Source organism: Lepidochelys olivacea (genome assembly GCF_965140295.1).
Source record: "Lepidochelys olivacea isolate rLepOli2 genome assembly, chromosome: 2".
NCBI classification, from domain to species: Eukaryota; Metazoa; Chordata; order Testudines; family Cheloniidae; genus Lepidochelys; species Lepidochelys olivacea.
This window is the reverse complement of record NC_140412.1, coordinates 43781562-43795310: the sequence shown is the minus strand read 5'-3', so window position 1 is coordinate 43795310 and position 13749 is coordinate 43781562. Positions and strand designations below refer to the sequence as shown.

The 13749-nt window shown below is 41.6% G+C and overlaps 1 protein-coding gene across 2 annotated transcripts in view; it reads left to right on the top strand.

The window, feature by feature from the left end:
• The first annotated feature begins 537 nt into the window (after positions 1-537).
• The window catches only part of DPY19L4 (dpy-19 like 4), a 50457-nt gene continuing 37245 nt past the window's right edge, over positions 538-13749 (top strand). For both annotated transcript variants that reach the window (XM_084619804.1, XM_084619805.1), the window contains exons 1-6: positions 538-743; positions 5174-5281; positions 7122-7246; positions 8873-8963; positions 10020-10141; positions 12432-12577. In XM_084619804.1, coding sequence (XP_084475930.1) covers positions 734-743; positions 5174-5281; positions 7122-7246; positions 8873-8963; positions 10020-10141; positions 12432-12577 — 602 coding nt within the window. In that variant the 5' untranslated portion in view covers positions 538-733. The remainder of the gene's footprint in view (positions 744-5173; positions 5282-7121; positions 7247-8872; positions 8964-10019; positions 10142-12431; positions 12578-13749) is intronic.

Sequence of the window (13749 nt, the reverse complement as noted above, 5' to 3'; positions counted from 1 at the left end):
AAACTGGATACAATTAATTTAGGCTTGAATAGAGACTGGGAGTGGATGGGTCATTACACAAAGTAAAACTATTTCCCCATGTTTATTCCCCCCCTCCACCCCCCACTGTTCCTCAGAGGTTCTTGTCAACTGCTGGAAATGGCCCACCTTGATTATCACTGTGAAAGGTCCCCCCCTGCTGGTAATACCTCACCTTAAGTAATCTCTCTCTTGTTACAGTGTGTATGGTAACACCCATTGTTTCATGTTCTCTGTGTATATAAATCTCCCCACTGTATTTCCACTGAATGCATCCCATGAAGTGAGCTGTAGCTCAGGAAAGCTCATGCTCAAATAAATTGGTTAGTCTCTAAGGGGCCACAAGTACTGCTATTCTTTTTGCGAACACAGACTAACAGGGCTGCTATTCTGAAACCTGGGGGAGCATCACTATGTTCCTGCCCCGCCCCCATCATACCGGAACTGATTTGAGACCCAAATTGCCTCGGTACTTGCACTTGTGTGCTCCGGCCACCTCCCCGCTCCCTGAGACTAGGGTTCCCCCTGAGGCGGGGGCGACACCGGGAGCAGCAGGAAGGGAGGAGCGGCCGCCGCTCCTTGGGTGTTTGAGCCGATCCGCTCCCGGGACCACAGGGAGGAGAGGCCGCGGGGACCGCGGACCAGACGCCCTCGCCCTGGAGAGGGCGGCGGGAGGAGCAGGCGGGAGCCCTTGCGGCTCGGCCGGACGCTGGCGATGGAGGAAGGTGAGAGGCTTCATGGCGTGTGCCCCCGTATCATCCTCCCCCGGGGCGCTAGGCCGGCCATGGCTGTGGGGCCGGGGGGAGGTGCGTGGGGCTGGGGCTCTGCCAGGCGGGCGTTAGGAGCCGCGGGGCCTGGGCTGGGGCGGGGGGAATTGGTGCCAGTGACAACGGGGGCTGCTCGTGCGCCGCCCCTGCCTGACGCGGCCGTGAAGTTCCCGGAGCGAGTCCGTTCCGCGGCGGGGGGCGCGGCGGCGGCGGCGGCCTGCGCTCGCTGGGCTGAGGGGTTCCGCGGGCCGTTGGAGCGGCGGGGCGGGGCGGGGTTGCCCCGGTGATGTGGGTCACAGGTGATTGTGGAAACGGCAGCGGAGCCGGCCGTGTCGCGATCGATGGCAGGAGCTGGGTGTGATCGGGCGCTCCGGGTTGCTGCTCCGGGCTCGTCCTCGTGTGTTTTGAAACATACGCGTTTAACTAAATATCCCAAGGCTTTTAAGTGGCTCCATGAGCCTGCACCCTTGTTTCGTTTTGCACCGATTGGAGGATCTCCTCGTCACCCTGCCTTGTGTGAAGACAAAGCTAAACTTCGCGTTCGTCAAAGTTTGCTGCCTACAGACCACTTGTTGCTTTACTAATTGCTGATCTGGGTAGCTGTCTTCACTCCTGTGTACTCTGCAGTGGCTTACTGATCACAAATCCACCTACTCCATGCTATTTTCCTTTTACTCTAAACCACACTAGATGAAACAATAGTAATGCTTACAATTATTGGATTTCTACAAGTTCTGTAAATGGGAAATTTCTATAATTGCAAATACTGACTTTATGGAAAAAAAAACCTGTGGCACTTTTGGAGCCAGAGAACAATGATACCATATCCAGATGTTCTTAAATTGGGATGAGTTTTATGTTAGAAACATGGGACTATTCTTGTCAGGATGCTGCCATTTTAAAAACAAAATAAATTTACTACTGTAGTTGAAGGATTACTGTACTTGAAAGACTAGAGAGAAAAATATTTTTTTCAATTTATTTTGTGTTTTGAAATCACTCTGTGTATGGTCAGTTTTCCCTTGTTGCTTATGTAGGTATAATCCTTCTTCTCACCCCCAAAAATAAAAGAACCAGAAAAATCTTGTAAAATCACAGAAGTTGGTAGGGAGTTTTAAGCCTTGTGCTGGCTCCTGAAACTACTGTTGAAATCTAGTCAGTTTCATAACATGAGTTAAATTGACATTGTCCTCTTGTAAGTTATTTTAGTTTCTACGGAAACACTTCATCCTCCCAATCCTGCAACTGGACCTGGATGGGTGAACCCGTAAAATCTATGGCCCTCCAAGTGAACATGAGCGTCCAACACAGAGATCTAATTGCATATAACTTCATAGTTTTTAGGATAAACCAGAAAACCTTGATGATTACTGTCTGCTGGTCTCAGAGTAACAGCCATGTTAGTCTGTATTCGCAAAAAGAAAAGGAGTACTTGTGGCACCTTAGAGACTAACCAATTTATTAGAGCATAAGCTTTCGTGAGCTACAGCTCACTTCATCGGATGCATACCGTGGAAACTGCAGCAGACTTTATATACACACAGAGAATATGAAACAATACCTCCTCCTACCCCACTGTCCTGCTGGTAATAGCTTATCTAAAGTGATCATCAAGTTGGGCCATTTCCAGCACAAATCCAGGTTTTCTCGCCCTCCACCCCCCCACACAAATTCACTCTCCTGCTGGTGATAGCCCATCCAAAGTGACAACTCTCCACACAATGTGCATGATAATCAAGTTGGGCCATTTCCTGCATAAATCCAGGTTCTCTCACCCCCCTCCCAAAAACCACACACACAAACTCACTATCCCGCTGGCAATAGCTCATCCAAAGTGACCACTCTCCCCACAATGCGCATGATAATCAAGGTGGGCCACCCCCAGCACAAATCCAGGCCTTCTCACCCCCCCCCCCCATGAATGCCAAAATGGCAGATTTCAGAGTAACAGCCGTGTTAGTCTGTATTCGCAAAAAGAAAAGGAGTACTTGTCTGCTGGTCCTTGCTGTTGCATGAAAGTATCCAAAAATGCATTGTTTTGGTACGTGGTGCTGAATATCCAGAAGTTTTTATACAGTTGTCAAATCTGTAATCTCAGCATTACACATGTAAAAGGATCAAATTATTCTGAACTATAAATGAATTTAACCCAACATCATTTTATAAACAATTAAAGTGAAGCCTTACTTTCTGCACAGGCATATCAGGAAGTTGAACAGAGGAGGTCTTTCACTAAAAGTTGAAGACAATTGTACTGGGAACTTTGGAACACTATGAAGTGGTTATTTAAGATGAGAAGTTGCTGGAGATGAAGGAACTAGAGCAGGGGTTCTCAAACTGGGGGTCGGGACCTCTCGGGGGTCATGAGGTTATGTGGGGGGTAGTGAGCTGTCAGTCTCCACCCCAAACCCTGCTTTGCCTACAGCATTTATAATGGTGTTAAATATATAAAAAAGTATTTTTAATTTATAAGGGAGGTCGCACTTAGAGGCTTGCTATGTGAAAGGGGTCACCAGTACAAAAGTTTGAGAATCTCTGAACTAGAGGCTGTGTCATAAAATCAAAATCCTGGACTTATTTTTAGTTGTCACCTTGCTTGACTTTCATTTCACTTAATTAAAAGGATTTACAGAAGTGGAAACAACATTTCTTTCTTGTTTAAGGGAACTGCAAATCAAACAGAAATAGCATACTTGTATATTTTGTTTGTTGATTTTGGTAGCTGTTGAGCAATCCAAAAAACCAATGTCCAGATCATTTTGTGGACTGATCTGTATTTATATCAGAAATGGAAGTTTTAAGTTTGGGGATTTTTCTGTGATTACTGATAAATTCAGAGTTTACTGCAAGCATCTGTTATAATTAAAATTTAGATTGTTTGTTTGCCAAAAATATATATATATGTAGGCACTAGCTACAGTGGTAGCCTACTGATATTGATTTGGTAATGGCTAGTATGACAGAGTAAGGCATCTAAGCTTTCCTGCTAAAATGCACACAAAATATCATTAAACACTTACATGTAGATTTTACTTCTTCATATTGTATAAACATAAATTATGTGTCTGTTCTAATGCACTGAGTTTTTAACATTACTGTCTAACGTTTTTTAATCTCTTTAGAGCAAGGTGGGAACTAACTCCATCTATATTTATTTGGATTTTTATACCATGCTACCATCATCAAATTTAAGCACGCTAGAGATTTCTTTTGTCAATCATATTCCCAAACCTGCTCCCATTGAAGTAGATGGAAAATTTGCATTGAGTACAAAAAAGACGTGTCAGATTATAGATCTATATATTTTACTGAAAATATTTTTTAAAACATTGTGTTTTTAAACCGTATTTCCTAATAGGCCAGACACCAATTTGAACCATCTATTTGTATGTTATATCCTTTTCCTGAACTTTTAGGTCTAATGACTGGAAACTGAAGCTAGACAAACTTAAACTGTAAATAAGTGCAATTTTTTAGCAGTGAAAATAATTAACAGTTGTAAAGGTTTACCATAGGATGTAAAGATTGATGTCTTTAAATTAAGATTGGATGGCTTTTTAGAAGAGATGCTCTAATTGAGCCCCCAGTTACTGGATGAAATTCCAAGGCCTATCTTATGCAATAGGTCAGACTGGATTCATAAAAACGTTCCCTTGTGGTCTTAATATCTATGAATTAGCCTCTTTGCCCTTTAGATTGTAAAATCAGGGTGGGGGCTTAGACTTTATTTTTGGAAAACATTATGGATTCTACGGAAAATAATAATAATGAGAGCAGAAACAGGCCTATAATCTTTCTATGTGCCTTCATTAAATGACTGGCTTTTTTGACTATATGAATTCTTGGTTAAATTAGCATGTATGGGTTTAATCTGAGTAGATTTGGAAGTTAAAAAGGTCATCACTATTCATCTTTATCTTTTAAAATCTTAACTATATAAAAGTAGCAGTAACGGGCAGGTCTTTTAAAAAAGCAATGTGGGCCTGATGCTGATCTAACTTACACTAATGTAAATCACAAGTCAGTGAAGTTACACCAATGTAAAAACAGTGTGAGAACAGAATCATGTCTATATCCATTAATTTAGACAACCCGTTTTCTTCATTATATGCCAAAGTAACTATGAAATAAAATAACAAACTTTCAGTGCAGGATATCACAATCCCCAAAGCAAACTTTAATGAATTCTCGAAAGGATCTCATGATGGATCTCTTGTATGTTAGTTATATATTCAATATAAAGGTAGAAAGTTGATTTAACACATTTTTGTTTAATGGGACTTTTATTGAATATACTATATATGAGGTTGCGTCAGTAACAATAACTGCTGTGTAGATTTCTTAGAAATGATACTATATATTGCAATAACTTCTGGGACTATCTTAAGGGGCAGAAGACCTGCGACAAAGAAAGAAGCAAAATTGCACAGAAACTGACAAAATGGCTCCGGATGAGAGAAACAAAGAAAACCCAAACCTGGGAAGATCGCCAAAATGTAAGCTGCAGCATTTTCTGTTAACTTCTCATTTTTTATTGTTCTTATTAAACTATGTAAATTGTATGGAATTATGTTTCTAGTACAATAATTATAGAATAATTATTTTGAATGAGATTCTTTGGGTGGTTAAAAACATACACACATGCCCTACAGTCTACTTGTGGTGAAACTTTGTATATCATGAAGCAAAAGGATAGTGCTTGATCGTTTCAATTTTTTGCAATGTGCAAATTGCATTTCTTATTATAGAAAATCTCTGCTTAAAGTTGCACTTTTTTGCCTGTTTAAAAACAAAACACTTCATTAAATTTATGTGCGTGTGTATTTGTACACACTTACATCCTTTAATGGAGTCTGGAATTTTCTAGTACAGAGGTAGGCAAACATCTGGCCCACAGGACCGTCCTGCCCAGCCCCTGAGCTCCCAGCTGGGGAGGCAATACCCCCGGCCCCTCCACCGCTGTCCTCCCTCCCTTGCAGCTACTCCACCGCGCAGCTTTCGCCTGCCCACCTCCCAGGCTTTCCAATAAGCCTATCCTGCTGCTCTGAGTGGCATGGTAAGGGTGCGGGGGGAAGGGGAGGTTGGATAAGGGGTGGGAGGTCAGGGGACAGGGGGTGGTTGGATGGGGCAGAGGTTCGGGGGGGGGCGGCAGTCAGAAGACAGGGGGTTGGATAGGGGGTGGGGTCCTGGGGGGTCCTGGGAGGGGGGGACAGGGAATGGGGGGGTTAGATAGGGGGTGGGGTCCTGGGGGGGCAGTTAGGGATGGGGGTCCTGGAAGGGGGCTCTCAGGGGACAAGGAGTGTGTGTGTGGGGGGGGGGTTGGATGGGTTGGGGGGCCTGTCAGGGGCCAGGGAGTAGGGGGGGTTGGATGGGGTGGAGTCCCGGGGGGCAGTTAGGGGTAGGGGGGGTCCCCAAAGGGGGAGGTCAGGGGACAAGGAGTAGGGGGGGTTGGATGGGTCGGGGGTTCTGAAGGGGGCGGGGAGTGGGAGAGGGTGGATAGGGGGCAGGGGCCAGGCTGTTTGGGGAGGCACAGCCTAACCTTCCCTACCCGGCCCTCCATACTGTTTCACAACGCCAATGTAGCCCTCTGGCCAAAAAGTTTGCCCACCACTGTTCTAGTAGCTTATAAATTAGGATGGTTGAATTGATAATTCTGCACCAGGAATAGAAGAACTAAAATAGTTCTAGATTTTTAAGAAATGGAACAACTAAAAGCTTTTGTTGTTTTATGTATGGGCAGTTCAATAAGTTTGTTACAGACCCTCAAACATTTTGAACACAAAATAGAGGGAGCTAGAGTTGAAATGGGTGCTGATTGAATTAAAGAAATCTGTAAATTCCATAGTAGCTCTGCCTTATCACTCATGAAGAAGAAAAAGGAAACAGTTATGTTAAAGTATTGGTGGCAATTTTCTTGAGAGCTAATGAATGTTACCTTCTGTTGCCTGTATACATCTATTACTGTGTGTGTAATAAAATCGAAAGTTCAGTCTGGTTTTCTCTAGGATGTATTTCCTTACTAGATTGTTTCAGAAATCATGATCGTTAATATGGGGGTAAATTTTCAGCATGATGTGTAGGTATTTATCTATGAAATCCCCATTCAGCATTAGTGAGGAATGAGGGATAAAACTCCCTTTCGAGGAATGCAACTCTGCTATATGGTTTCTTCATGTGTCTTAAAAACAATGAAATATTAGGTTAATTTTAAGGGCCTTAAAAAAACTTGCTGAATTGTAAGTAAACTAGTCATGTGAACTTAAAAAAAAAGTTGGCACATTAACAAAAGTACTATATTTCTCTGGAGTATTTTTGCTTTTTAATATTCTTTTACAGATGTCTTATTTCAACGTTTTGCAAAGCTTTTCTTTGGCTGTGTCGCAGCTATCACTAGTGGGATGATGTATGCTGTGTACCTCTCAACATACCATGAACGGAAATTCTGGTTTTCCAGCAGGCAGGTAAAAAAGTAGAATAGTTGTGAAATAATGTCGTGTTGTATTTTTAATTCTCCCCATTAATCAGGATGTCAGGTTCAGACTTCTTGTTCCTGCTTTCAAATCCCTAAATCATGTAGCCTTTGCTTACATCTGTGACAAGGTCCTTTGTATCCTTTCTGCCAATAATGCCAGTCTTAATTTCCCTCGTCTCCTCCAACATATGTCTTCATGCCATTTTCTGTCCTGCTCTTTATGGTTCAAACACCCTCAGCTCATTCATATCACTCCTGAAAACTAACTTCTGCAGCAGTGCCTACAGTATGCACTATAAAAAAAAAAAATCCTAAAATGGAGCCACCCACATGTACATATGCCTAAACTGAGTAACCACATAATGGTGTATGTAATGTATGTCTGTCCTTTCTTCATCCCATTCTAGTGGATGCTGTATTCTCGCTCCATTTAGATTGCAAACTCTCTGAGAAGAGACCTGTCTTATCTGCTGCTAGACATTAGAAACTTCTTGGGTTCTAATTCCAGAGCTGACCCCCAGCTCACCCTGTGTCTTGAGCATGTTATTCATGTGTTCCTGTTTTCCCATATGTAAAATGGAGATAATGCTTTTTTTACAGACATTTTGGATTCATTAGTAGTTAATATTTACAAAGCACTATACTAATGAGAAGAGCTGTTATACCTTGTGTATATATTTTAGTATGTAATCATCTAAACAAGCTTTGCTGGTTTCCATCTTGTTTTCTTGTTTTGACAACATCAATACACTAACTAGGTTTTATACTTCTTGTCTTGTTGAGAAAACACTCTTTATGGCCAAAACAACCTAGAAGTTTTAAGAGGCGAGTTATACCCATATGATGCCTTTTACCTGCATTACGTTGGCAAAAGGTGCTATACTATAAAAGATCTGCTCTAGATGTAATAGACCTACAAATATTTGGAAACCGTCATGTTGATTTTTAAGCTATCCCTACAAAGCATTGTACTGACAGCCGGTTGCAACCTCTATATTTAGGTTGCTTAAGGCTTTCTACTATAAGATTCTAGTGACCTCTTTTTTGAGATGCTTTAACACCTATGTTGTTTGGAGCAAGTCTCTAAAATTTTGCTTGAGGAAAGCCCCTAAGTTAGAGAAATGTCTTTTCTTTATCCTGTGAAATTCTGTTCAGGTTTTGCTGAGATCCAAACTGAAAATCACCATTTCTCTTGTGTCACTTGCATTGCTCAGAAAATTTTTGGCAGCATTTCAAAATAATATCTGAATATGAACATTCTAAAAGTAGGCCCATGTCACCAAAGTAGCAACAGTGGGCACTGCACTGGGAATTCCTGAGAGCTGCGAGTGCAGCTGTAGTGGTGGGAGGACAGAGCCTGGCCGAGCTTAGTCTGACTGATTTACCATGTGGTTTTAGGCAAGTCGCTTTGGTTCTCAGTGTCAGTTTCAGGATCTGTACATTATAGGTAACAATACCATATATGACAGGGGTGCGGTGAAGATTAATGTTTTGAAGATGTGGATTCATATCCATATGCTGTATTACAAAACTAGCCTGTCTGAAAATATGTGGTCTTTTAGAAGAAGAAATTATAGGAGATAAATATATATTTAATTATTTTATTTTCTTCTAGGAACTTGAACGAGAAATTACATTTCAGGGTGACAGTGCCATTTATTACTCATTTTATAAAGAACTGCTAAAGGCTCCTTCCTTTGAAAGAGGTATGACAAACGTTGATTCAAGTCCCTTCTACATAGGTTTTTATACCTTGCTAATCACCAGAATATCTGAGTTCCTTCCAGTAGTACATTAAGCAACACAACAATACATGTGTCATGTATTGTTTGTTTTCTCATCCTCTTCCCAAAGGGAGATGCATGTGCAGTGGAGAGTCTTGCTTTAGTACTGTTGTTGTCGGAAGAGCGTAGTTGTTGACATTGTTCTTTGTTCTGTAACTTTAAACAATCTTTTAGATTAGTTTACATTTATTTATTAACCTTGAAAAGTCCTTTTTCCCTTTGAGACAGTGAAGCACTCTAGTAGACTAAGAAATTTGGTTTTAGACTCCTATATAGGTATAAGGGTCAGAATCATTAAGAATCTCATGCTGACTGAACACTTCGAGATCTTTGCCACAAAATAAACTCTTATCTACCCTATGGATTCCTTTGAGCCACCTTAGTTCGCTAATGGTGTTAACTGAAATGAATCTTCATCTGACACTGAACTGTATGTATATAAATTCTGATTCCCATTTGTGAAGTAGCTGCCCTGTCTTCTGGAATTTATGCATGCATGTTTGTTAATAAATATACATGCCGTGTTTTTGTTAAAGATGTGGATGATCTTTAATTTCTCAGTGGTTTTTCCCTTTCTGATTTTCATGTTAACCTCAAAATGTGATTAAGAAAATATACACCAAATTCCATTGTTTGGGAAGGATAAATTGCATCCAGTGAACAGTTTTAAAAAATCATGCTGTATACTAGGAACTGAATAGACTATTTAAGCTTTAGGCAATGAACTTGGACTCTAAATTTAAAGGGTAGCTCAACGGATGTTTATAAAGGGAAATAACTTAATGCTGACTTCCTCAAAATAATCAGGGTGAGGTTGCATCTAGCACAATCCTTTCTTCTTCCTTTTAAATTAGGTGTGGATGTATCAGTCGGTAGTCTTAATAGTCTGATCTACTGCTATCCTGCTTTTACACCACTATTACTGTCATTCCTACAAGCAGTATAAGGGATTTTAGAAAAAATCTTTTCTGCCCTCAGGTGTTTATGAGCTGACACACAACAATAAAACTGTATCGCTGAGGACTATAAATGCAGTGCAGCAAATGACATTGTATCCAGAGTTGATTGCCAGTGTTTTATATCAAGCATCTGGTAGCGAAGTATGTGTATCTCTTCTGCTTTGCTTTTATATTTACAATATAATATGGGTATGAAGTTTTGTTTGCTATGTGTGTTGAAAGGATGTGGTCTGAGCATAACACTGGGATCCAGGGTCTCTTGAGCTCTAATCCAGCCTCTAACAGACTCTCTGGGCTTGTCTATGCTAGACTTCTTTACTTAGGGCTTGGCTACACTTGCAAGTTAGAGTGCATTAAAGCAGCCCCAGGTGCCCTAGCTCACTCCCCGTCCACACTGGTAAGGCACGTAGAGTGCTCTGACTGCACGGCTAGAGCGCTCCTGGTACTCCACCTCAGCAAGAAGATTAATGCTTGTTGCGTAGTGGCTGAAACGCCCAGGCGTCAGTGTGAACGAGGTGTTACATTACTGCGCTCTAATCAGCCTCCGGAAACATCCCATAATCCCCTTAAGTCAAGTGGCCACTCTTGTCATTGTTTTGAACTTGCCTAAGAATGCGGATATGCCCTTTGAAAGCTCTGTTTCTGACAGCCGGCTCTGAGACAAAGCAAGCCGTTACTGTGGAATGCTCTGTGTGTGCGTGTGTGAGACAGAGGCGGGGAGGAGGGGGAGGTCTGCTGCTGTCTGAACTTACAAGACAGCATGCTGACATGCTTTCAGCCCCCCAAAAACCCACTCTCTCCCCCCACATACAGACAACACACTTCCTGTCACGCTCCACCCCACCCCCATTTGAAAAGCGTTGCAGTCAATTGCATGCTGGGATAGCTGCCCATATAATGTACTGCTCCCAATGCCACTGCAAGTGCCGCAAACGTGGCCATGCCAGTGCGCTTGAAGCTGTCAGTGTGGACAGATTGCAGCACTTTCCCTACTGCGCTCTACGAAGGCTGGTTTAACTCAAAGTGCTCTACATCTGCAAGTGTAGCCATGCCCTTAGTGCTGTTTGTTTTTTACTTTTGTTGCCTGTTTCAAAAGTGTGGGGAGTGTCCACGCTAGCCTTTACATATGTTAACCCCTTGAGTTAATTCACAGTCAATTTGTATGTCTACAGAAGTTTATTGTAGACATATTCCATGTGACCTTGAGCAAATCACAATTTAGTAAGTCAGGCTTACTTCACAAAGGGAGGATTAAATAATGTTTTGGAAAGGACTTTGAAATCTAAATCTACCCTACTGATTTAAATTTTTTCTTTTGTGAAAGCTAGAAGGCCCTGCACAGCCTAGCCAGCTTCTATTTTGAGCAGGTCTACACTTGAAAGTTTTATCATCATAACTGTTGGTTGGGGGGTGGGTTTTTTTCCATTCAGTAAAACATCTAATTTGATGCAGCTATACTGGTTTAAAAGTGCCTTATACCAACATAGCTTATTTTGGTTCCCAAACTGGAACAAAGTATACTGGTATAAGCATTTTTATACTGATATAACTGTGGCCTGGCCTACAGTACAAATGCTTTGCCAGTATAGCTATACCAGACAAGCCCCCTAGTGTAGACACCGCTTATGCCAGCAGAAGGTGTTTTTCTGTTTGCACAGTAACATCACACCTCCCTGAAGGTTTTGTGGACAGAAGCACTCTTCCGTCGACATTGCTGCATCTGCACTGGGGTTTTGCTGGCATAGCTATGTTGGCTAGGGGCTGTGGGTTTTTTTACACCCTTGACCAAAATAGCTATGTTGACAAAACTTTGTAGTGTAGACTTGGCCTCCCGTTATGCTTTTTGGGGGGGGCATGGGGAGAGGTTAATCAGTATAGGTAAAATGGCAAAATATTTACACTTAGACAAGTCCTTTTTCTCTTTCCACTCCCCTGCTCCTCCCTACTTTGTTCTGCCCAAGCTGCATGACTGTATACTGTCTTCCACTCTCTTGTCTCTTTTTTTCTATATGCTCCCTTGATCTTGGAATCTCATCTGTAACCTCATCTGCCATGCCTTCACTTTATCAAAGTTCCTCCTTTAAACTTCCTCTTTTCAAGAGGCCTATATACTTAAAATCTCACTGCAGTAAGATGTTATCAAACCTGTTCAATGTGAAATCCTCACTATTAATACAAACCCAAAATCATAGCACCAACAAGATGTGTGCTAAACTCTACTGTTAATTCACTCTGTTTTGTACACCTCCTCTCCCCCTGCTCTATCCCAGAGCATTTTATGTTGTATACTTAAAAAGTAAGCTCTTATGATAGGGAGCATATCTTATCTATCTGTAAAGTATCTAGCACCCTGTTAGCAGTATATAGTCATAATTTACAGTTTCAGCTCGCAGTTGCTGCTATGTCTCTTCACTTTTATTTGTAATTTCAGGAGGTTATCGAGCCAGTGTATTTCTACATTGGTATTGTTTTTGGACTGCAGGGAATTTATATGGCTGCATTGTTTGTAACCAGTTGGGTTATGAGTGGGACTTGGTTGGCAGGAATGCTGACCGTAGCATGGTTCATTATTAACAGGTAAGAAAAACGCCTTTTATGTAATCTAGTTTGTCAGTAAGACATTTTAAAAATATTCATAGAGCTGGTCAGAACATTTTGGTTGAAATATTTTTTTTAAATGTTATTTCATTGAAGCTGAAACGTTTTATGGAGATATATCGATTTCAAAGTTTTTCATGGGAAGGTTTTTTGAGGTCCAAGATGGATTCCCTGGTCAAAGAGTAAGAAAGAGCAGATGTTTCAACAAAATTCCATTTAGCAAAAACATTTGAAAGGTTTTGTTTTTGTTCCAGTGCAGAAGGAAAACAAATTTCAAAACCTTGAAAATTGCCATGAAATGGAAATCTCATGCTCTGGCCATCTCTAACTGTTTTGGTTGTGGTTCTCTTGCCTTGAACTTCATGCCAGTGCATTTGTCTTCAAAGCCTCTTGGCTTTCTGAATCTGCTTTCTGTAGCAAAGTAGAATCTCTCTTATCTAGAAGACCCTGTTATCCAAAGTTGTTGTTTAATGGGTCACTTACCTGAAAACTCCCTTCCTGTTATGAACCCCTATAAAAGTATGTTGAAGAGTTTAATCATGTGAACTGGTTCTGAGAATAAACGACTGAGTTTTACTCCTAGCTTTGTCACTGATTTACTGTGCATCTGTGATTTATTATTGGCTCTAAAGCACTTTGAGATTCTTGGAAGGAAAGAGCTATGAAAGTGCAAAGTACTAATGATTTACAGTAGAACCTCGTTTATTCGACTTTCCATTATCCGGCTCTCAGTACCAACCAACCAGCACACACAGGTTCAGAAGCGGGCAATCTCTTCTGTGGCCATTAGATGGCACTCTAGCCACACACTTTCCCATTCTCTGGATTATCCGAATTTTGATTATCCAATCTGGACCCGGTCTTAATTAGATTGGATAAACAGGGTCCTGCTGCATTTAAGTTGAAACTGTTGAAGAGCACCTTCTTTGAGGGAAGGTATAAAGTCATGACTGGAGTACTGTCATGGATGGTTATAAACTGTTCAGGAAGGACAGGCAGGGCAGAAAAGGTGGGGGAGTAGCACTGTATGTAAGGGAGCAGTATGACTGCTCAGAGCTCCGGTACGAAACTGCAGAAAAACCTGAGTGTCTCTGGATTAAGTTTAGAAGTGTGTGCAACAAGAGTGATGTAGTGGTAGGAGTCTGCTATAG